The sequence below is a fragment of the Chiloscyllium plagiosum genome, unplaced genomic scaffold (assembly GCF_037043375.1).
Source record: "Chiloscyllium plagiosum isolate Xiang-an unplaced genomic scaffold, Cpla_swu_hap1 HiC_scaffold_18, whole genome shotgun sequence".
Lineage (NCBI taxonomy): Eukaryota > Metazoa > Chordata > Chondrichthyes > Orectolobiformes > Hemiscylliidae > Chiloscyllium > Chiloscyllium plagiosum.
The window spans coordinates 80,885,947-80,911,224 of record NW_028270156.1 but is presented as its reverse complement, the minus strand read 5'-3'; the positions used below and the strand labels follow the sequence as shown (position 1 = coordinate 80,911,224).

At 47.9% G+C, this 25,278-nt stretch overlaps 1 protein-coding gene across 5 annotated transcripts in view; it reads right to left on the bottom strand.

Moving 5' to 3' along the window:
* Nucleotides 1-25,278, bottom strand: part of celf1 (cugbp, Elav-like family member 1) — a 215,901-nt gene that overhangs the window by 86,995 nt on the left and 103,628 nt on the right. For all 5 annotated transcript variants that reach the window (XM_087996846.1, XM_087996847.1, XM_087996844.1 and 2 more), the window contains 4 exons: nt 22,994-23,107; nt 22,278-22,463; nt 20,647-20,790; nt 11,790-11,958 (listed from right to left, as the gene is read on the bottom strand). In XM_087996846.1, coding sequence (XP_087852972.1) covers nt 11,831-11,958; nt 20,647-20,790; nt 22,278-22,463; nt 22,994-23,107 — 572 coding nt within the window. In that variant the 3' untranslated portion in view covers nt 11,790-11,830. The remainder of the gene's footprint in view (nt 1-11,789; nt 11,959-20,646; nt 20,791-22,277; nt 22,464-22,993; nt 23,108-25,278) is intronic.

Sequence of the window (25,278 nt, the reverse complement as noted above, 5' to 3'; positions counted from 1 at the left end):
ACACACACTCGAGACAGAGAGAGAGACACTCGAGACAGAGAGAGAGACACACACATACTTGAGACAGAGAGAGAGACACACACACTCGAGACAGAGAGAGACACACTCACCAGAGACAGAGAGAGAAACACACACACACCCAAGACAGAGAGAGAGAGAGAGAGATACTCGAGACAGAGAGACACACACACACACGAGACAGAGAAAGAGACACACACTCGAGAGAGAGAGACACACTTGAGACAGAGAGACACACTCCAGAAAGAGACAGAAGACACACTCGAGACAGAGACAGAGAGACGCACATTCGAGACAGAGACATACTCGAGACAGAGAGACACACTCGAGACAGAGAGAGAAAGAGAGAGAGAGCCACTCGAGACAGAGAGAGAGAGTCACTCGAGACAGAGACAAAGACACACTCAAGACACAGAGAGAGGGAGAGACAATTTTGAGACAGAGAGAGAGAGACACTTCCAAGACAGGGAGAGAGACACTCGAGACAGAGAGAGAGAGAGACACTCGAGACAGAGAGAGAGAGACAAAGACACACTCGAGACAGAGAGAGAGAGAGACACTTTTGAGACAGAGAGACACTCGAGACAGAGAGAGACAGACACTCGAGACAGAGAGAGAGAGAGAGACACTCGAGACAGAGAGAGAGAGACACTCGAGACAGAGAGAGAGAGAGACACTCGAGACAGAGAGAGAGAGACACTCGAGACAGAGACACACTTGAAACAGAGAGAGACACATACACCTGAGACAGAGAGAGAGAGAGATACTCGAGACAGAGAGAGACACTCACTCGAGACAGAGACACACACACCTGGGACAGAGAGAGAGACACACTCGAGACAGAGACATACTCGAGACAGAGACATACTCGAGACAGAGACATACGCGAGACAGAGACATACGCGAGACAGAGACATACGCGAGACAGAGACATACGCGAGACAGAGACATACGCGAGACAGAGACATACGCGAGACAGAGACATACGCGAGACAGAGACATACGCGAGACAGAGACATACGCGAGACAGAGACATACGCGAGACAGAGACATACGCGAGACAGAGACAGAGATACACACACACTTGAGACAGACAGAGAGAGACACACTCGAGACAGAGAGAGAGACTCACACTTGAGACAGAGAGAGAGAGAGACACACTCGAGACAAAGACAGAGAAAGAGAGAGCCACTCGAGACAGAGAGAGAGACACTTGAGACAGAGAGAGAGAGAGACACTCGAGACAGAGAGAGAGAAACACTCGAGACAGAGACAGAGAGACAGAGATACACTTGAAACAGAGAGAGACACACACACCCGAGATCGAGAGAGAGAGACACCCGAGACCGAGAGAGAGACACACTCGAGAGAGAGAGATACACACTCGAGACAGAGAGAGAGACACACTCGAGACAGAGAGAGAGAGACACTCGAGACAGAGAGAGACACAATCGAGACAGAGAGAGACACACACTCGAGACACAGAGACACACTCGAGACACAGAGACACACTCGAGACAGAGAGAGAGAGAGACACACACACTCGAGACAGAGAGAGAGTGACAGAGACGACAGAGAGAGAGTGACAGAGATGACAGAGAGAGAGTGACACGAGACACAGAGAGAGAGACACACATACTTGATACAGAGAGAGACACACACACCCGAGACAGACGGAGAGACACACACACTCGAGACAGACAGAGAGACACACACACTCGAGACAGACAGAGAGAGAGAGATACTCGAGACAGAGAGAGACACACACACACCGAGACACTCGAGACAGAGAGAGAAAGACACTCGAGACAGAGACACACCTGAGACAGAGAGAGCACACACACTCGAGACAGAGAGAGAGAGACACACACATACTTGAGACAGAGAGAGAGACACACACACACCCGAGACAGAGAGACTCACACTCGAGACAGAGAGAGAAAGACACTCGAGACAGACAGAGAGAGACAGAGAAACACCTGAGACACAGAGAGACACACACACTCGAGACAGAGAGAGAGACACACACATACTTGAGACAGAGAGAGAGACACACACACACCCGAGACAGAGTGACACACACTCGAGACAGAGAGAGAGAGAGAGAGATACTCGAGACAGAGAGAGAGACACACACTATCGAGACAGAGACAGAGAGAGATACTCGAGACAGAGAGAGACACACACACTCGAGACAGAGAGACACACACACTAGAGACAGAGAGAGAAACACACACACCCGAGACAGAGAGAGAGAGATACTCGAGACAGAGAGAGAGACACTCACTCGAGACAGAGTGAGACACACACACCCGACAGAGAGAGAGAGAGAGAGAGATACTCGAGCCAGAGAGAGAGAGACACACACCCGAGCTAGAGAGAGAGAGACACACACCCGAGCTAGAGAGAGAGAGACACACACACCCGAGACAGAGAGAGAGAGAGAGATACCCGAGACAGAGAGACATACACACCCGAGACAGAGAGAGAGAGAGACACACTCGAGAGACCGAGAGAGAGGCACTCGAGACAGAGAGAGAGGCACTCGAGACAGAGAGAGAGGCACTCGAGACAGAGAGAGAGGCACTCGAGACAGAGAGAGAGAGAGGCACTCGAGACAGAAAGAGAGAGAGACACTCGAGACAGAGAGAGAGAGAGAGACACTCGAGACAGAGAGAGAGAGAGACACTCGAGACAGAAAGAGAGAGAGACACTCGAGACAGAGAGAGAGAGAGACACTCGAGACAGAGAGACAGACACTCGAGACAGAGAGAGAGACACTCGAGACAGAGAGAGAGACACTCGAGACAGAGAGAGAGAGAGACACTCGAGACAGAGAGAGAGAGACACTCGAGACAGAGAGAGAGAGACACTCGAGACAGAGAGAGAGAGACAATCGAGACGGAGAGAGAGAGACACTCGAGACGGAGAGAGAGAGACACTCGAGACAGAGAGAGAGAGAGAGAGAGAGAGACACTCAAGGCAGAGAGAGAGACACTCGAGACAGAGAGAGAGACACTCGAGACAGAGAGAGAGAGACACTCGAGACAGAGAGAGAGAGAGATACTCGAGACAGAGAGAGAGAGAGATACTCGAGACAGAGAGAGAGAGACACTCACTCGAGACAGAGAAACACACTCGAGACAGAGACAGAGAGACACACACACCCGAGACAGACAGAGAGACACACACACTCGAGACAGAGAGACACACACACTCGAGACAGAGAGACACACACACTCGAGACAGACAGAGAGACACACACACTCGAGACAGAGAGAGAGAGATACTCGAGACAGAGAGAGAGACACACACACCAGAGACAGAGAGAGAGACACACACACACCCGAGACAGAGAGAGAGACACACACACACCCGAGACAGAGAGAGAGACACACACTCGAGAGAGAGACACACACTCGAGAGAGAGACACACACTCGAGAGAGAGACACACACTCGAGAGAGAGACACACTTGAGACAGAGAGACACACTTGAGACAGAGAGACACACTTGAGACAGAGAGACACACTTGAGACAGAGAGACACACTTGAGACAGAGAGACACACTTGAGACAGAGAGACACACTCCAGACAGAGACAGACACACTCGAGATAGAGACAGAGAGACACACTCGAGACAGAGACAGAGAGACACACATTTGAGACAGACATACTCGCGACAGAGAGACACACACTCGAGACAGAGAGAGAGAGAGAGAGAGTCACTCGAGACAGAGAGAGAGATAGACAAAGACACATTCAGGACACAGAGAGAGAGAGACAATTTTGAGACAGAGAGAGAGAGACACTTTCAAGACAGGGAGAGAGACACTCGAGACAGAGAGAGACTCGAGACAGAGAGAGAGACAAAGACACACTCGAGACAGAGAGAGAGAGACACTCGAGACACAGAGAGAGAGAGAGAGAGACACTCGAGACAGAGAGAGAGACATACTCGAGACAGAGACATACTCGAGACAGAGACATACTCGAGACAGAGACATACTCGAGACAGAGACATACTCGAGACAGAGACATACTCGAGACAGAGACATACTCGAGACAGAGACATACTCGAGACAGAGAGACACACTCGAGACAGAGAGACACACTCGAGACAGAGAGACACACTCGAGACAGAGATAGAGAGAGAGACACTCGAGACAGAGAGAGAGAGACACTCGAGACAGAGAGAGAGAGAGAGAGAGAGAGAGACACTCGAGACAGAGAGAGAGAGAGACACACACTAGAGACAGAGAAACACACCCGAGACAGAGAGAGAGACACTCGACACACAGAGAGAGAGAGAGAGAGACACTCGAGACAGAGAGAGAGAGACACACTCGAGACAGAGAGAGAGACACACACTCGAGACAGAGAGTGACAGAGACACAAAGAGAGAGAGAGACACTCGAGACAGAGAGAGAGAGAGACAGAGACACACTTGAGACAGAGAGAGAGACACACACACACTCGAGACAGAGAGAGATACTCGAGACAGAGAGAGAGACACACACTCCCGAGACAGAGAGAGAGACACACACACACTCGAGACAGAGAGTGAAAGACATTCGAGACAGAGAGAGAGAAAGACACTCGAGAAAGAGAGAGAGAGAGAGAGAGACACGCGAGACAGAGAGAGAGAGAGAGAGAGACACTCGAGACAGAGAGAGAGTGACACTCGAGACAGAGAGAGAGACACTCGAGACAGAGAGAGAGACACTCGAGACAGAGAGAGACACAGAGACACACTTGAGACAGAGAGAGAGACACACACCCGAGACAGAGAGAGACAACACACACTCGAGACAGAGAGAGTCACTCGAGACAGAGAGAGAGAGACATTCGAGACAGAGAGAGAGACACTCACTCGAGACAGAGAGACACACACTCGAGACAGAGAGAGAGAGAGAGAGACACTCGAGACAGAGAGAGAGAGAGAGAGAGAGACACTCGAGACAGAGACAGAGAGAGACACTCGAGACAGAGAGAGAGAGACACTCGAGACAGAGAGAGAGAGAGAGACACTCGAGACAGAGAGAGAGAGACACACGAGACAGAGAGAGAGAGACACTCGAGACAGAGAGAGAGAGAGACACTCGAGACAGAGACACACTTGAAATAGAGAGAGACACACACACCTGAGACAGAGAGAGAGAGAGATACTCGAGACAGAGAGAGAGCGAGAGACACTCGAGACAGAGAGAGAGAGAGAGAGACACTCGAGACAGAGAGACACTCGAGACAGAGAGAGAGAGACACTCGAGACAGAGAGAGAGAGAGAGAGACACTCGAGACAGAGAGAGAGAGACACACGAGACAGAGAGAGAGAGACACACGAGACAGAGAGAGAGAGACACTCGAGACAGAGAGAGAGAGAGACACTCGAGACAGAGACACACTTGAAATAGAGAGAGACACACACACCTGAGACAGAGAGAGAGAGAGATACTCGAGACAGAGAGAGAGAGAGACACACACTTGAGACAGAGAGAGACACACACTCGAGACAGAGAGATACACACACTCGAAGCAGAGAGAGAGAGAGTCACTCGAGGCAGAGAGAGAGTCAAAGACACACTCGAGACATAGAGAGAGAGAGACAGAGAGAAAGAGAGACACTCGAGACAGAGAGAGAGAGAGACAGAGACATACTTGAGACAGAGAGAGAGACACACACACCAGAGACAGAGAGAGAGAGAGAGACACACACACTCGAGACAGAGAGAGAGAGAGATACTCGAGACAGAGAGAGAGAGAGAGAGAGACACTCACTCAAGACAGAGAGAGAGAGACACACACACTTGAGACAGAGAGAGACACACACACTCGAGACAGAGAGAGAGTGACAGAGAGAGAGAGAGTCACTCGAGACAGAGAGAGAGTCAAAGACACACTCGAGAAATAGAGAGAGAGAGACAGAGAGAAAGAGAGACACTCGAGACATAGAGAGAGAGAGAGACACTCGAGACAGAGAGAGAAAGACACTCGAGACAGGCAGAGAGAGACACTCGAGACAGACAGAGAGAGACAATCGAGACAGAGAGAGAGAGACACACACACTCGAGACAGAGAGAGAGAAAGAGAGACAGAGCGAGAGAGAGACACACTCAAGACAGAGAGAGAGACACTCGAGACAGAGAGAGAGAGAGACAGAGACATACTTGAGACAGAGAGAGAGACACACACACCAGAGACAGAGAGAGAGAGAGAGACACACACACTCGAGACAGAGAGAGAGAGAGATACTCGAGACAGAGAGACACACACACTCGAGACAGAGAGAGAGACACACACACTCGAGACAGAGAGAGAGAGAGAGATACTCGAGACAGAGAGAGAGAGACACTCACTCAAGACCGAGAGAGAGAGAGACACACACTTGAGACAGAGAGAGACACACACTCGAGACAGAGAGATACACACACTCGAAGCAGAGAGAGAGTGACAGAGAGAGAGAGAGAGTCACTCGAGACAGAGAGAGAGTCAAAGACACACTCGAGACATAGAGAGAGAGAGACAGAGAGAAAGAGAGACACTCGAGACAGAGAGAGAAAGACACTCGAGACAGGCAGAGAGAGACACTCGAGACAGACAGAGAGAGACAATCGAGACAGAGAGAGAGAGAGACAATCGAGACAGAGAGAGAGAGACACACACACTCGAGACAGAGAGAGAAAGAGAGACAGAGCGAGAGAGAGACACACTCAAGACAGAGAGAGAGACACTCGAGACAGAGAGAGAGAGAGACAGAGACATACTTGAGACAGAGAGAGAGACACACACACTCGAGACAGAGAGAGAGAGACACACACACTCGAGACAGAGAGAGAGAGAGAGAGATACTCGAGACAGAGAGAGACACACACACTCGAGACAGAGAGAGAGAGAGAGAGATACTCGAGACAGAGAGAGAGAGACACATACACCAGAGACAGAGAGAGTGACACACACACTCGAGACAGAGACATACTTGAGACAGAGAGAGAGACACACACACCAGAGACAGAGAGAGAGACACACTCGAGACAGAGAGACAGATACTCGAGACAGAGAGAGAGACACACACTCGAGACAGAGAGAGAGACACACACACTCGAGACAGAGAGAGAGACACACACACTCGAGACAGAGAGAGAGACACACACACTCGAGACAGAGAGAGAGACACACACACACTCGAGACAGTGAGAGAGATACTCGAGACAGAGAGAGACACACACGAGAGAGAGACACACTCGAGACAGAGACAGAGAGACACACACACTCGAGACAGAGACAGAGAGACACACACACTCGAGACAGAGAGAGACACACACTCGAGATAGAGAGAGAGACAAAGACACACTCGAGACAGAGAGAGAGAGAGAGACAGAAAGAGACACTTTCAAGACAGAGAGAGAGACACTCGAGACAGAGAGAGAAAGACACTCGAGACAGAGAGAGAAAGACACTCGAGACAGAGAGAGAGAGAGAGAGAGACACGCGAGACAGAGAGAGAGACACTCGAGACAGAGAGAGAGTGACACTCGAGACAGAGAGAGAGACACTCGAGACAGAGAGAGACACAGAGACACACTTGAGACAGAGAGAGAGACACACAGCCGAGACAGAGAGAGAGACAACACACACTCGAGACAGAGAGAGTCACTCGAGACAGAGAGAGAGACATTCGAGACAGAGAGAGAGACAATCACTCGAGACAGAGAGACACACTCAAGAGAGAGACATACTTGAGACAGAGAGACACACACTCGAGACAGAGAGAGAGAGAGAGAGAGAGAGACACTCGAGACAGAGACAGAGAGAGACACTCCAGAGAGAGACACTCGAGACAGAGACAGAGAGAGACACTCGAGACAGTGAGAGAGAGACACTCGAGACAGTGAGAGAGAGATACTCGAGACAGTGAGAGAGAGATACTCGAGACAGTGAGAGCGAGACACTCGAGACAGTGAGAGCGAGACACTCGAGACAGTGAGAGCGAGACACTCGAGACAGTGAGAGCGAGACACTTGAGACAGTGAGAGCGAGACACTCGAGACAGTGAGAGAGAGACACTCGAGACAGTGAGAGAGAGACACTCGAGACAGTGAGAGATAGAGATACTCGAGAAAAAGAGAGAGATACTCGAGAAAAAGAGAGAGACACACTGAAGACAGAGAGAGAGAGAGACACTCGAGACAGAGAGAGAGAGAGAGACACTCCAGACAGACAGAGAGAGACACACACTCGAGACAGAGAGAGAGAGAGACACACACTCGAGACAGAGAGAGAGAGAGACACACACTCGAGACAGAGAGAGAGAGAGACACACACTCGAGACAGAGAGAGAGAGACACACACTCGAGACAGAGAGAGAGACACACACACACTCGAGACAGAGAGAGAGACACACACACACTCGAGACAGAGAGAGAGAGAGACACTCGAGACAGAGAGAGAGAGAGACACTCGAGACAGAGAGAGAGAGAGACACTCGAGACAGAGAGAGAGAGAGACACTCGAGACAGAGAGAGAGAGAGACACTCGAGACAGAGAGAGAGAGAGAGAGACACTCGAGACAGAGAGAGAGAGACACTCCAGACAGACAGAGAGAGACACACACTCGAGACAGAGAGAGAGACACACACTCGAGACAGAGAGAGAGAGACACACACTCGAGACAGAGAGAGAGAGACACACACTCGAGACAGAGAGAGAGAGACACTCGAGACAGAGGGAGAGAGAGACACTCGAGACAGAGGGAGAGAGAGACACTCGAGACAGAGGGAGAGACACTCGAGAGAGAGAGAGAGAGAGAGACACTCGAGAAAGAGAGAGACACACTCGAGAAAGAGAGAGAGACACATGAGACAGAGAGAAAGACACTTGAGACAGAGAGAAATAAGAGAGAGACAGAGAGAGACACACACTCGAGACAGAGAGATAGACACTCAAGACAGAGAGAGAGACACTGGAGACAGAGACACACTGGAGACAGAGAGAGAGAGAGACACACACACTTGAGAGAGAGACACACACACCCGAGACAGAGAGAGAGAGACACACACACACTCGAGACAGAGAGAGAGACATTCAAGACAGAGAGAGAGAGACATTCGAGACAGAGAGAGACACTCACTCGAGACAGAGAGACACACTCAAGACAGAGACATACTCGAGACAGAGACAGAGAGACACACACTCGAGACAGAGAGAGAGACACCTGAGAGAGAGAGAGACTCAAGACAGAGACAGAGAGACAGAGAGAGAGAGAGAGACTCGAGACAGAGACAGAGAGAGACACTCGAGACAGAGAGAGAGTCACTCGAGACAGAGAGAGACACTCGAGACAGAGAGAGAGAGACACTCGAGACAGTGAGAGATAGAGATACTCGAGACAAAGAGAGAGACACACTGAAGACAGAGAGAGAGAGAGAGAGAGAGAGAGAGAGAGAGAGACTCGAGACAGAGAGAGAAAGAGACTTGAGACAGAGAGAGAGAGAGAGAGAGACACTCCAGACAGACAGAGACACACACTCGAGACAGAGAGAGAGACACACACTCGAGACAGAGAGACACACACACTCGAGACAGAGAGAGAGAGACACCCGAGAGAGAGACAGAGAGAGAGAGAGACACTCGAGACAGAGGGAGAGAGAGAGAGACACGCGAGACAGAGAGAGAGACACTCGAGAAAGAGAGAGAGACACTCGAGAAAGAGTGAGAGAGACACATGAGACAGAGAGAAAGACACTTGAGACAGAGAGAAATAAGAGAGAGACAGAGAGAGACACACACTCGAGACAGAGAGATAGACACTCAAGACAGAGAGAGAGAGAGAGAGAGACACTGGAGACAGAGACACACTGAAGACAGAGAGAGAGAGAGAGAGAGAGAGACACTCGAGACAGAGAGAGAAAGAGAGACTCGAGACAGAGAAAGAGACACTCCAGACAGAGACACACACTCGAGACAGAGAGAGAGACACACACTCGAGACAGAGAGAGAGAGACACACACACTCGAGACAGAGAGAGAGAGACACCCGAGAGAGAGAGAGAGAGAGAGAGAGAGAGACACTCAAGACAGAGACAGAGAGAGAGAGACACCCGAGACAGAGGGAGAGAGAGAGACACTCGAGACAGAGAGAGAGACACTTGAGACAGAGAGAGAGAAAGAGAGAGACAGAGAGAGACACACACTCGAGACAGAGAGAGAGAGAAATGCACTTGAGAGAGAGAGAGAGAGAGAGAGAGAGAGATATAGAGAGAGAGAGAGAGAACGAGAGAGACACTCGAGACAGAGAGAGAGACAGACAGGCATTGGAGACAGAGAGTGACGGAGAGAGAATGAGAGAGAGAGAGACAGAGAAACACTCGAGACAGAGAGAGATACATCGAGAGAGAGAGAAACACAGATCGAGAGATAGAGAGAGACACATCGAGAGACAGAGAGAGACACATCGCGAGAGAGAGAGAAACACACATCGAGAGAGAGAGACAGACAGACACATCGAGAGAGAGAGAGAGACACACATCAAAAGAGAGAGACACATCGAGAGAGAGAGAGAGAGAGACAGAGAGAGAGAGAGAGAGATGCACTTGAGAGACACAGAAAGAGACAGACACTGGAGACAGAGAGAGACGGAGAGAGAATGAGAGAGAGAGACAGAGAGACACTCGAGACAGAGAGAGTGACACAGAGAGAAAGAGACAGAGAGAGAGAGACACAGAGAGAAAGACAGAGAGAGAGAGAGACAGACAGAGAGAGAGAGAGAGACAGAGAGAGAGAGAGAGACAGAGAGAGAGACACACACAGACAGGCCGAGAGAGAGAGATAGAGAGACAGAGATAGAGAGATAGACCTGAGATAGAGAAAGGGAGACTCCAGACAGAGAGAGACAAACACGCGAGACAGAGAAGGCGAGAGAGACTCAAAACATAGAGATATTCGAGACGGTGGAGAGACACGTACAAACATAATACATTAGAGATGGGGAGACAGACAGACATAGAGAGAGAGGGACGGGGTGAACGACACAAGGGGGGACAAGAAAGATGCATAGAGGAAGCTGTGTCAGTTAGGTTAAGGACTCAGAAGGCAGAGAAATACTGGTTAGGTGGATGAAGGAAGAAAAAGGGTGCAGGAGGAGAGGAGAACTGTGAGAAAAGGTGAAGAAGTGATAGGTTGGGAAATGTAAATGTAGGTTGAGGAGGAATAGGAGAAGGCAGCATTGGAACATTCAGGAAATGAAACTGATGGGATTCCCATTAAGAGCTGCTCAGTCTCCATTCCGCTATCATGACGACAAATAATGCAATGGCATGGGTCTCACTGGATAACACAAACATGACAAGAGACAGTTCAGATAGAACATCCTTCAATCCTCAAAAGGTCGGGAAGGAGGGTGGGGGTAGGTGCACAGGGATTACTTTGACAGAGACCACTGAACAGTCATCATTCTCTCCAGTAACATAACCAGCTGTCAGCACACAGCAAACTCCAACTTGTAAATGATATGGCAGCTAAACATTTCAGTGAAGAAAAATGCCTTCGGATTACCCTTGTACTGAGCATCAGTACGCATAAGTGCAGAGAGAAAACTTAAAAATTCACAACAGAAATTGATCCTGTTAATCTTGTCAACGAAACATAGGAGAAACACACGCACGCACTCACACTGAAAGACTGAGCGTGCAGAGAATGGCCCCAGTCACGCTGGGGTTACTCGAAGTGTTTGATGACTACCCCTCTCACGATTGGTTCCACACCGGTGCCAACTTACCAGTTAAACAGGTTTAAACTCAAGTTTATTTTGACAACAGCTCAGTATGGTTTGCTGTCATTCTTCGAGCGCTTTAGTTGAACTTTGAGGCGCTTCATGCCAATCTGAAAGCCATTCATTGCCTGTATGGCAGCCTGTGAGGAAACTGGGTTGTCATAGCTTACAAATCCTGCAAGCATAAAAACAAAGCAGAACAGCAGAGTCAGCCACATGAGATTCAAAGCAGCAGCTGGGCAACATTCAATGAGCTCAACTGAGGCAGGATCACAGCTCTATCAAACAGGCGCACATTTCGGCAATGAGCAAAGACCTGAACACTTTGTCCGCTCAGAAAACAACTGAGACCTTGATCTGACTGGAACATTTCTGTGCTGGGCGAGTTGCAGTTCGCCAGCGTAGCTCAATGCAAGCTGGAGGAACAGCGTCTCATTTTGTACTTAAGATACTTTACAGCCTTCAGTTGCCAAGTCTGATTTTAACAATTTCAGAGCATGAACACTGTCCTCCATTAATAGCCCTACGCCCAAGCTCTCATTGCGTTTGCTCTCAGCTATCTTCTGCTATGAACATTAATTCCATTAACACTAATTCTTAATCAGTACCCTCCTCTCCACCAACAATAACACTCATTAAGCAGCCTTTGTCAACAGCATAAAGTCCACCATTTTCCAGACAACTTCAGTTCCAACAAACAGTCAATGGACTTAAAACATTATAGAGATGGAAATGTGTTGCTGGAAAAGCGCAGCAGGTCAGGCAGCATCTAGGGAACAGGAGAATCGACGTTTCGGGCATTAGCCCTTCTTCAGGAAACTGCCTGACCTGCTGCGCTTTTCCAGCAACACATTTCCATCTCTGATCTCCAGCATCTGCAGACCTCACTTTCTCCTTAAAACATTATAGAGTCATAGAGATGTACTGCACGGAAACAGACCCTTCGGTCCAACCTGTCCATGCCGACCAGATATCCCAACCCAAACTGGTCCCACCTTCCAGCACCCGGCCCATATCCCTCCAAATCCTTCCTATTCATATACCCATCCAAATGCCTTTTAAATGTTGCAATTGTACCAGCCTCCACCACTTCCTCTGGCAGCTCATTCCACACACATACCACCCTCTGCGTGAAAAAGTTGCCCCTTTTGTCTCTTTTATATCTTTCCCCTCTCACCCTAAACCTATGCCCTCATGGCTCTGGACTCCCCCACCCCAGGGAAAAGACTTTGTCTACTTATCCTATCGCTGCCTCTCATGATTGATAAACCTCTATAAGGTCACCCCTCAGCCTCCGACGCTCCAGGGAAAACAGCCCCAGGACATTCAGCCTCTCCCTTTGGCTCAGATCCTCCAACCCTGGCAACATCCTTATAAATCTTTTCTGAACCCTTTCAAGTTTCACAACATCTTTCCGATAGGAAGGAGACAAGAATTGCACGCAATATTCCAACAGTGGCCTAACCAATGCCCTGTACAGCTGCAACATGACCTCCCAACTCCTGTGCTCAATACTCTGACCGATAAAGGAAAGCATACCAAACGCCTTCTTCACTATCCTATCTACCTGCGACTCCACTTTCAAGGAGTTATGAACCTGCACCCCAAGGTCTCTTTGTTCAGCAACACTCCCGAGGACCTTACCATTAAGTCTTTTTTGTTTCTCTCCTTACATTACACTTCACTGACACTAAAAGTCAAACCCTATATTCCTGGAATCATCACAAAAATTAAAGGTTTTAAAAAGAATGCAGCATTTCCTATTTTACCTAATGTTTAGACTCAGGTTGATAGAAAACATGGACCAGTTACTGAACTTAATATTTGTTAGAAGTAACTAACTACAGACAAACAATTATGAACAGTGAGCATACAACTCCATTATTTCCTTCTAGTGGTTCGATGGCTTCAGTCCAAACATTTCCAGCCAGGAGCTGTCCTGGGAGCCCCACTCGCAGCTGTTAGCGGACAGGAGGCCTTTGGCATTGATTATTGGTTACTAGCCCACAGGCCAATTCGCTATTCGTTGCTGGCCAATACTCCACTCATACACAGCCCCCTCGTTACAATCCACTTCTAACTAGGCTTCCCTCACTATCTGACCAATCGCTGTGTAAACAGGGCCTAACAGGAGTGTCAGGAAACTTACTTTTAAAAACCGAGTAATCCTTCAACAATCCTTTGCTTGAACAGCATCCTCTTTCGCATTTCAGTCCATAGTCTAAAGATGGTTTCTTTCTGATTATAGATGCTGCTCGCGCTGAGTTTCTCCAATCTTTCTGCTTTTAATTCAGGATTCCAGCATCTACAACACTTGGCTTTTCTTTGATCATTTTATAGGTAAGCCGACATTGAAGAAACTCTGCTCTCCTCCCCAAAGGGATTGCCACTTCAGCTTTCTGAGATTGCGCATCTTTTCCCTCTTAGCGTTTGATAAGGTGTTTAAGTAACTTTGCCTTCACAGCCTTTCTCGGCAGCTGTCTCTGGAATTATAGAATGGCTTCAATGCAGATGGAGGCCATTCAGCCCATCCAGTCAGCACTGACCTTCCGAAGAGCATCTCATGCAGATCCCTACCGTCTTCCTGTAACTCTGCTTTTACCAGTTAATTCACCCAGCCTGCACATTCCTGGATACTACAGCACAATTTATCATGGTCAGCCCAACTAACCCCTCAAGTCTTTGGACAGTGGGAGAAAACCAGAGCACCCAGTGGAAACCTATGCAGACAACAGAGAATGTGCAAATTCCACACAGAGTCACCCAAGGTTAGAATTGAAGCCGCGTCCCTGGGGCTGGGAAGCAGCAGTGCTAACAATCATGCCACCGCACTGCCACATGCCTGCCTCGAGCTCCAATGTAACCCACACTGATTCCAACTGATGTGCCATCCTTCATGCTTCAAATTCATTCCAAAATGTCCTGGTGCCCACTTCTATTTTACTCTTTGTCCCAACCAATTGCCTTACAGTAATTAGCTCGACCAAAATAAAATGCAGCATGAATAAGGGCGCTCAGTTAGATCGTCATAGAAATCCAACAGGTTACGGATAAACACAGCCGTAAAGAAGGTGCTTAGCATGCTTGCCTTCATTGCTCAGACTGTTGAGTTTAAGAGTTGGGACGTCATGTGCAGTTGTACAGAGCGTTGGTGAGGGTACTTTGGATTACAGTGTACAGTTCTGGTCGCCCTACTATAAGAAGGATATTACTAAATAATCTTTGCATGCTCACTCTCTATGGGAGTAGCACTAGTTGACTGGAGGAAGGTGAATGTTCTTCCTCTATTCAAGAAAGGGAATAGGGAAATCCCTGGGAATTACAGACCAGTCAGTCTTACGTTTGTGGTAAGCAAGGTACTGGAAAGGATTCTGAGAGATAGGATTTGTGATGATTTGGACAAACAAAGCTTGACTAAAGCTAGTCAGCATGGCTTTTTGAGGAGCAGGTCATGCCTCACCAGCCTCATTGAGTTCTTTGAGGATGTGACGAGACAAGTTGATGAAAATCGAGCAGTGGATGTGGTGTGTGTGGATTTCAGTCAGGCATTTGATAAGGTTCCCCATGGTAGGCTCATTCAGAACGTTAGGAGGTATGTGGCTATCTGAATACAGAACTGGCTGGCCAAAAGAAGACAGCGAGTAGTAGCGGATGGAAAGCATTCCGCTTGGAGGTTGGTGGCCAGTGGTGGCCCGCAATGATCTGTACTTGGGCCTCTCCTCTTTGTGGTTTTTAATAAATGACTTGGATGAAGAAGTGGAAGGGTGGGTGAGTAAGTTTGCCGATGACACAAAGGTCAGTGGTGTTGTAGATAGTGTGGAGGGCTGTTGCAGGCTACAACAAGACATTGACAGGATGCAGAGATGGGCTGAGAAGTGGCAGATGGAGTTCAACCTGGATAAATGCGAGGTGGTTCATTTTGTAAGGTCAAACTTGAATGCTGAATACAGGGTTAAAGGCAGGATTCTTGGCACTGTGCAGGAACAGCAGAATCTTGGGGTCCACACATAGATCCCTCAAAGTTGCTATCCAAGTTGATAGGGTTATTAAGGAGGTATGTGGTGTTTTGGCTTTCATTAACCGGGGGATTGAGTTTAAGAGCCGCGAGGTTTTGTTGCAGCTCTATATAGCCCTGGTTAGACCACACTTGGACTATTGTGTCCAGTTCTGGTCGCCTCATTATAGGAAGGATGTAGACAGGATGCAGAGGAGATTTACCAGGATGCTGCCTGGATTGGAGGGCTTGTATTATGAAGAAAGGTTGAATGAGCTAGGGCTTTTCACAGTGGAGAGAAAAAGGAAGAGAGGTGACTTGATAGATGTGTACAATGTAATGACAGGCATAGATAGAGCAGATAGCCAGAGAGTTTTCCCCAGGGCAGAAATGGCTGTCACAAGGGGTCAAAATTTTACGATTGGAAGGTAAGGAGATATATGAGATAGGTTCCTTAAACAGAGAATGGTGAGTGCATGGAATGCACTGCCAGTGGTGGTAGTAGAGTCAGAGACATTAGGGACATTTAAGCGACTGCTGGACAAGCACATGGATGGCAGTAAATTGAGGAGTGTGTAGGTTAATTTGATCTCAGATTGAGATAAATGCTTGGCAAAACATGGTGGGCTGAAGGGCCTGTACTGTGCTGTGCTGTTCTTGTGAGTTTAAAGCTTAAGGTACAGCCCTAATCATTCGTCGCAAGAGGACACTGGCCCCAGCACAGTTCAGGCCAGTGACCAGTATAGCTCCCTTCTACTACAGTACTGTGGTGACAGTGCCCCATAACCAATGACCTAGCCTTCAACACTCCCCGGAGAAAAACAAATTTCCAAACACAAATGAAATTCCTCATCCACTTGAATGGGAAGCCTCTTATTTTGTAACTACATTGTGTGGCACTATACTGTGGCAAATGGGATGGACCAGATCCAGCAGCTCAAAACACTGGCACATGCTGAGGCAGTGGCAGGATTGCAGGCAAGCATAATCTCTAACCTCGGAGCCATGAGGTCATGCTGCAGCTGTACAAAACTCTGCGAACACTTCTGGTCACCGCATTATAGGGAGGATGTGGAAACTTTGGAAAGGGTTCAGAGGAGATTTACTAGGATGTTGCCTGATATGGAAGGAAGGTCTTATGAGGAAAGGCTGTTTTCGTTAGAGAGAAGAAGGTTGAGAGGTGATTTAATTGAGGCATAAGATAATCAGAGGATTAGAAAGGGTGGACAGTGAGAGCTGTTTTCCTTGGATGGTAATGGCGAGCACGAGGGGACAGACCTTTAAATTGAGGGGTGATAAACATAGGAGAGATGTCAGAGGTAGTTTCTTTACTCAGAGTAGGAAGAGTGTGGAACGCACTGTCTGCTACAGTAGTAGACTCACCAACTGTCAACTGTAAGGGCATTTAAATGGTCATTGGACAAACATATGGATGAAAATGGAATAGTATAAGTTAGATGGGCTTCAGATTGGTTCCACAGTTGGAGCAACTTCGAGGGCCAAAGGGCCTGTACTGTGCTGTAATGTTGTGTTCATGATCGAACTCATCCCACACTCTATTGAGTCTAACTTCACGGGTACAAAGTGCAGAGGTATAAGACAGAAGCAACATCAGCTCCAAAAATGAGGTGCCCGATTGGTGCAATACTGGACTACTTGCAGATGAGTTAGGATAAGCAGTAGGTGATAGATCTGGCTAAGTGATAAGACAACCAGCAAATCGGAGCAGAACTCTGCAGTGCTGTCCAGCTGCCCAGCACGGGTGGCTCAGTGGTTAGCATTACTGCCTCTCAGCGCCAGGGACCTGGGTTCGATTCTAGCCTCGGGTGACTGTCTGTGTGGTTTGAACATTCCCCCTGTGTCTGCGTGGGTTTCCTCCCACAATCCAAAGATGTGCAGGTTAGGTGAACTGGCCCCATAGTGTTGCCCATAGTATTCAGGGATGTGCAGGTTAGGTGCATTAGTCAGGGGGCAAATGTGGAATAATAGGCTGGGGGAATGGGTCTGGGTGGGTTACTCTTTGAGGGGGGACTGCTTGGGCCAAAGGGCCTGTTTCCACACTGTAGGGATGCTATGATACTGCTGTGAATGATGGTGCACAAATACATTAACAGGGGCAGGCTCAAAAAACATTCCCATCCTTTATCATTATTCTTTCATGGAATGTGTGCGGCACAGGTAAGGCCAGCATTTGTGCATCGCTAATTGCCCATGAATCAAGTGGCTCACCAGGCCTCTCCAGAGGGCAGTTGAGAGTCAATCAGTGCTATGGGTCTCAAGACAATTATAGACCGGATAAGGACAGCACATTTCCTTCTCAAAAGGACACGAGTGAATCAGATGGATATTTACAAAAAAATGGAATTGAATTTTCACTGTTGGTTTGGTGAGGTTCTAGTCCATATCCCCATCGGATTATTCTTGGCATGTGAAACACTATGCCAGTGAAGTATTACCACACCACTGCTGAGACTGTTAGTTTTGGTTTTTAATCATTTCTGGGTTGGAGCTGTGAACTGAAGGTGGTCTTTGAGCCGTGAGCCACAACTTGATTTAAAAAGAAAGGAGAACAAATGAATTAATTGCTTATTCGTAAAGCCAAGCCTGGAAGTTAATTGCAGGTTGATTCTTGTTCAGAGAGCACTGCAGATGTTTCGATGCCGGAGACGTATTATGTTCAAACAGGTGCATTATGTTCAAATGTTAACTGGGGCCTCACAGGGAGTTATGGTGCCAATCAGTCTAACAAAGAAACTGCTGGAATAAGCAGCAAAACCAAAGTTTGCTCTGCATTTGAACTGTGTGGCCTTTTTGAGGAGGACTGTAGCTACTACACCAAACAGATTTGATAGCTCTCTGGTTGTCCTCTCATTGTCAATTTTTCAAAAGCTCAGAATGGAATCTCAGTTCTAAAAACTGAATGAATATTCCGAGGAGCTTACTGGTAGTTATTTGCATTGACTGGTGTGTTTGGAAATCAGGCAAGGCAGAATATCATGTGCCTGTGATATTACTGATTATGAAAAGTGCTAAAGTGAACTGGCCAGTTATATTTCCCTTATATTTCTTTATCTCTTAATGCGTCTGTCTGTCTTTCTGAGAGTGGGGCTCGAATTGAGCAGGATTGGATTTAAATCAGAGACATTAATTAGATCACCTTGCTTTGCTAAAGTTACTGTATTATTAATAAATTGTTAATTTTTTTCATTTGAGTGTATAAATTGGGTGTATGCTATCTGTTATTCTGGAACTGGTTATTTTTAAAAGTCTGGTTAGGAACCTTGGGGTTCATTTTGAGCGTTGAGTATTTTAATTTGCAAAACAGGGAATGGGGAGGCTGATTTGATTTGTCTGTCTGGCTGTCTCCGGGTTGCAATGCCACTATTGCTCCTCAATAACAGTGGAGTGCAACAGCTCCACAGCAATGAAAAAGATTCATGTATAGCCATCTGTCAAGGGGCCAATCACCTCAGTCCTCTCCAAAGTTCAGAAGGAACTTGAACAGGAGCACATAAACAGCTCTTTGAGCCTAAACTGTTATTCAATAAGTTAACAGCTTGTCTTGCACCTCAAAGTGACCTTCCCATACAATCTTGACATCATCTGATCTACTTAGTACGCAACAATCTACTGAATCCATAGCTCTGTGAGGTGGAGAATTCTGAAGTCTCACAACACTTCAAGTCAAAGAATTTTGCTTCAGCTTAGTCCTAGATGGATTCCTTAAGTTTGATACAGTGCATTTTAGATTCACTGCCAAAGAACCAACGTCTCAGCATCTACCCTAACGAGTACCAGAGAATCTGATACACTTCAATTAGATCACCTCATTCTTCTCAACTCCAGGTCATATAGGTCCAGTCTCCCTCATCTTCTCCTCATTGTAGAAGCATCCCCTTCAGCCAGGAGATCAAAACTCCAATACAGATGGGTGTGAACTGACAGGCAAGGGGCAAATGGAGTTTAATACAGGAAAAACTGTTGGCGGGCGGCACAGGGATTGGAGGGTGTGTGATGAAATTTGGGATTATTTGAAAATGACAAGGTATGTTGAGAGGGTGGATAGGAAAAGCATATGTGATCTTCACCTTCATAACGGTGTTGAGTGCAAAAACAGGGCAACTTGCTGAACTAGCAAATCGTGTCCATTTCTAGTCTGTATAAATTAGGAAGGATGCAAAGGTCCCCAGAGGAGATTTACCAGAACTCAGCTACAAGGTCAGGTTATTTCAATTCTTTGAGTAAAGTAGTTTCTCTTCATCTCACTCGTGGCTCTATAGCTGATGATCTTGAAGTTGTGAAACCTACCTACTGACATGGCAACGAATGGAAATAGAATGTTCTTCCTTACCCTCCCAAAATTGTTCATAACTTTGAGCACCTCAATAAGGTAACCTCATAATCGATTCGGCTTCAAGGAGAAAAAGCCGAATCTCTCTTAAGTTTTCCTACTATCTAAACTCCCTCATTTCTGGTATCATTCTCATACATCTCCTCTCAACTCTCTCCAGGACTTTGACATCCCTCCTTAAATAAGGTACTCAGACGGAAAACAATATCTCAAATATCTTGACCAATGATTTGTAGAGGTGTAGCATCACTTCCCTGCTTTTATATGCTAAGCCTCGACTTATTAACCACAGGATCCTATAAAGCTGCTTCAGAGAAGTGTGCTCTTGAACCCTGAGGTCCCTCTGCTCCTTGGAGGGGGCTGCAGAGGAGTGTTGCCAGCGTTTGGAGGAGTGGTGGTTGAGAATCAAATCCCACCAGTCAGCTCTGAAGGTCAAAGCTCTCACACAGATAGCAAACTCTAGCCACCAGACACTATACTCAACACAGAAACTGTACATTTTTCAGCAACATACCCACCAAAGCATTTACTCAGGTTTGTCTGCTTGTCAATGAAAACCTTGGCAGAAACAACATTCCCGAAAGGCATAAACATCTGGAGCAGATCTTGATCGCCGAACTCCTGGGGCAGATGGTATATAAATAGATTACCTCCCTCTGGTCCTGAAAAAGACAGCAAGCAAGAGCAGAAAGCGACAGGAGTATCGGATAGAGGGAATATGGGGTTTGTTGAGTCAGAGGATGAAGAGACAGAGAGAGAGAGAGAGAGAGAGAGGACAGAGGGTGGAAAGAGGGAGACAGGGTGCGGGGGCGTGGAGAGAGAGCACGCACATGCGGAGTGTGGAGAGAAAGAGAGAGAGAGAAAAAGGGCAGTGCAGGCGGGGGGGCGATGGGGGGGAAGAGATGCGGGGGGGGGGGGGGGAGATGCGGGGGGGAGAGATGCGGGGGGGAGATGCGGGGGGGGGGGGAGATGCGGGGGAGGAGAGATGCAAGGGGGAGAGATGCGGGGGGGAAGGATGCAGGGGAGAAGACGGGGAGGGGAGAAGACGGGGAGGGGAGAAGACGGGGAGGGGAGAAGACGGGGAGGGGAGAAGACGGGGAGGGGAGGAGGGGGAGGGGAGGACGGGAAGGGGAGGACGGGAAGGGGAGGACGGGGTGGGGAGGACGGGGAGGGAAGGGAAGGGGGGGTGAAGGGAGAACGATGGTGTGGGGGGAGAGAGGGTGGTGTCAGAATGAGAGGGGAAAAGAGAGAAGGAAAAGGAGAACAGGATGGAAGGAGGGAGAGGGAGACGGGGCGACGGGGGGGAGGGGGAGGGGTTGTAAAAGAGCCAAACAGGTTGGGTTTATAAGAACCCGAAATTAGGTTTAATGAGCCGGAGAGAGATGAGGTAAAGTAGTCAGACACAGGGGGCAAAAGAGCCAGTAAGAGACGAGTTAAAACCGCCCGGAGAGATAGCAGTGTGAATAGACAGAGAGAAATGAAGGGAGGAGGAAAAAGAAAATCACCATCAGTTGGAGTGAATCTCACATCCCACCCCAAATCCAATCCTTGAACTCATACACGCATTCACAAAGGGCAGGCTCATACACCCTGCCACACCCACAGCCTTCTGGTGTCCTGACATCCCTCCAAATCATCTCCAGGCCCTGACATATCCTTCACCCCACACCACACCACACAACAGATTACCACCACCCCCGCCATCCCACACACACCTAATCTGATTCTCCAATCCTTTCAACACCAGATAGCTGCTTCATTTGCATAGCACCATGGGTGTTTAAACATGGCATAATGAGGGACTCACATTGGTACAAGTTAACTTGACACAGATTCCACGGCTGCTCACACTAACATGAGGAAACTGTGAGGGGAGTGTCAGAATGGACATGGCTAGGACGTGCCATCTTGATCGACCAGGTTCACTCTCAAGAACTCACTGCTGCCGTGCATGTTCCTTTCAGAAGGGAAGCCAGTGCAGGGGAGCCCTCCACCTGTCATCCAAGCTAAGCCCCTTGCCTGTCCCATCATGTGCCTGTTGAGCAGAGTACATGGCTAATACTCCAGCACAAACCTCCAGTTGGCAGAAGATGCCATGCTTCGCCTGGTGCTCAAGAACATTCAGTGCCTTGTGGATGTTCCCACTTACCTTCTTTCTGACTTCCGGCTGCACTGAGGCTCTGTTGGCTGAGGAGACACTGGTTGTAGAGGGAGGGGAGTGCTGCAGCTGCGTACTGCTGAATCCCTGAGTATGCCTGGGTCAGAGCGTCCATGGCACTGCCTGTACCATTCGACAGGCCTCCAGATCCAAGCCCTCCATTCAAAGCCGCCATACCTGGGGATCAACAGCACCGTTCATTATCAGCTTGCAGGATGTGTTACACTAGCTCATCATGAAGCAACAAGGCCTGACCAACACCAAGCCCTGGTTAGTACATAACTTACTAAAACCCCACAGCAGACTGGAGTCCAACTTCCCATTTCCACCTTCCCTTCCCCATCCCCCCACCCCAACTCCAAACAAACACAGGAATCAATGACCTACATACACCTTTCTCATTAGACAGGAGTTCAACATCTCTCAATTCCACCCGACCAGAGTCTGGCCCCTCTACCCCAGGCCAGAGTTACATAAAAACCCAACAGAGATGCAGTCACTATGACCACGTGGCCCGCTAGTTCAGTTACACTGACTGAAAGCTTCTGAACATGGCCTGACAAGTAGCGGCTGTGCTGCAGAAAAGGCTTCCATTTTTGTCAGGTCCACACACATTGATAAAATGCTAAAACTAAATGCACCATCAGACTTGTTGCTGCTGGAAACTTGCTTCACGTCTGCGCTGATAGGAACAGCATGCCCTTCACCTGCTAAAGAGCTGACGTTGAGACCGCCCGATGCCCCTGCCAGTGTCTGCAGAGCCCCCAGCGATGCCATTGGGTTCACCGATGAGGAGCTGGTACTGTTACTGCTTGAAGACCCTGCAGTGAAAGGAGGAACACGAGAGTCAAAACATCAGACAAAAAAATTGAACAAGGACAAAACGTTTGGATACATCCCTTTCAAATGGGTATAACCCAAGCTGCCAATCTCAACAGCGCCACACACTGCAGTCAACAATGTGTCCTCTATGTGGAGTGGGGACTGGAACAGAACAAAAAGTCACATTGGACTTGAAACATTAACGCTATTGCTCTCTTCACATACACTGCCAGATCTGCCGAATTTCTCCAGTGCTTTGTTTTCATGATTGCTTGGAATGAAGTAACTTAAAGGCTACAAAGCAAATGGATTTACTGAGGCAGGCTCCATCAGAAATGCTGATAATGTGGTTGACCCAAAATTGGCATCTGGACAATTGTTAGCAATATCCACATCTTGTGAACATTGGAAATAAAACTAGCACACAAACCCTAATTTTGAACTCCCCCACCCAAGGGAAAAGACTTTTGCTATTCATCTTATCTATGCTCCTCATGGTTTTATAAACCTTAACCTCCTAGGCTCCCGTGAAAAAATGTCCTAGCCTACCCAGCCTCTCCGTATCACACAAACCCTCCATTCCCAGCAACATCCTGGTAAATCTTTTCCAAACCCTCTCCAATTTAATAATATTCTTTATAGTTTTAAGGTGAGAGGAGAAAGGTTTTAAAGCAACCTGAGGGGCAACTTTTTCAAACGGTGGGTGGTTCTTTTATTTATATAGAATCCCTACAGTGTGGAAACAGGCCCTTCGGCCCAACAAGTCCACACTGGCCCTCTTGAAGAGTAACCCAGCCAGACCCATTCCCCTATATTTACTCCTGATGTACCTACTCTACACATCCCTGAACACTATGGGCAATTTAGCTTGGCCAATTCACCTGACCTGCACATCTTTGGAGGAAACCCACGCAGACACAGGGAGAATGTGCAAACTCCACACTGACAGTCACCCAAGGCTGGAATCAAACCCGGGTCCCTGACGCTGTGAGGCAGCAATGCTAACCACTGAGCCAACGCGCTGCCCCTAAGAAATTTCAGACATTTCCAGATCCTTTTCCAAATCACCAAATTTGGCTTTTTTTCAGTGAGCTTTCTTCACCTTTTCCTTCTGCTTTCCCATAACTGATCCAACTGCATTCCTCATCACTTTAAAATCAGCTGCATTTGCTCCTCAACCTGCCCCATTATTAGAGCCCCAACTATGTCACATCAAGAAAAGCCTTTTGTCCCTGTCCCGTGCTGACCGTTCATATATCAGATGAACTGACTGGAGGAATTGGTAGATGTCCAGTTGATAGATGCAGTAACAACATTTAAAAGACATTTGGACAGGTATATGAATAGGAAAGGTTTAGAGGGATGTGGGCCAAATGCAGGCAGGTGGGACTAAATTTAGTTTGGGAAACTTGGCCGTCATGGAGAAATTGGAGGGTCTGTTTTCATGCTGTACGGCAAAGATTATGGAAAAACCAAAGGCATTTAGTAAATACGTTAAGTGTAAGAGGATTACCAGGGAAAGAGTGGGGCCTATTAGAAACCAAAGGGACAATCTGAGCCTGGAGCCAAATGATATGGGTGGGGTCTTACATGAATATTTTTCGTTTGTATTCACATTCTACCTGGAAATGTTAGTTGGGATGGTGTAGGTCTAGAATATCTTGGGATGAGTAAGGAAGAGGTACAAGATGTTTGATCAACCATAAAGCCATGAATCTCCAGGGCCCAATGAGGGCCAGGTTGCTATGGAGGCATCGGAGCAGATAGCTGGGGCTCTGGCAGTGATATTTAATAGCTGGTCAGAGGTGAATCACTGGATGGCCTGAGGTGTATTGTTCCTTTGGTCACATAGCGATAGGCCAGGTAATTATAGACTTGAAAGTCCGATGTAAATGGTGGGGAAATTATTGGAAAAAGTGGTGAAGGATAGGATTAATTAACACTTAGAAAGGCAAAGATTGATCAGGCACAGTCAATATGAATTGGTTGGACAAAGATCCTGCCTGGCTAATTTAGTTACATTTTTGAAAAGGTGACAAAATATATCAATGAGGGTAGTGCAGCTATTGGGATTTTCATCAATTTCGGTAAGGCCTTTCACAAGGTCCCACATGGACGGTTGGCCCAAAATGTAAGAGCTCATGATGGATCCAAGACAAGTTGGCAGACT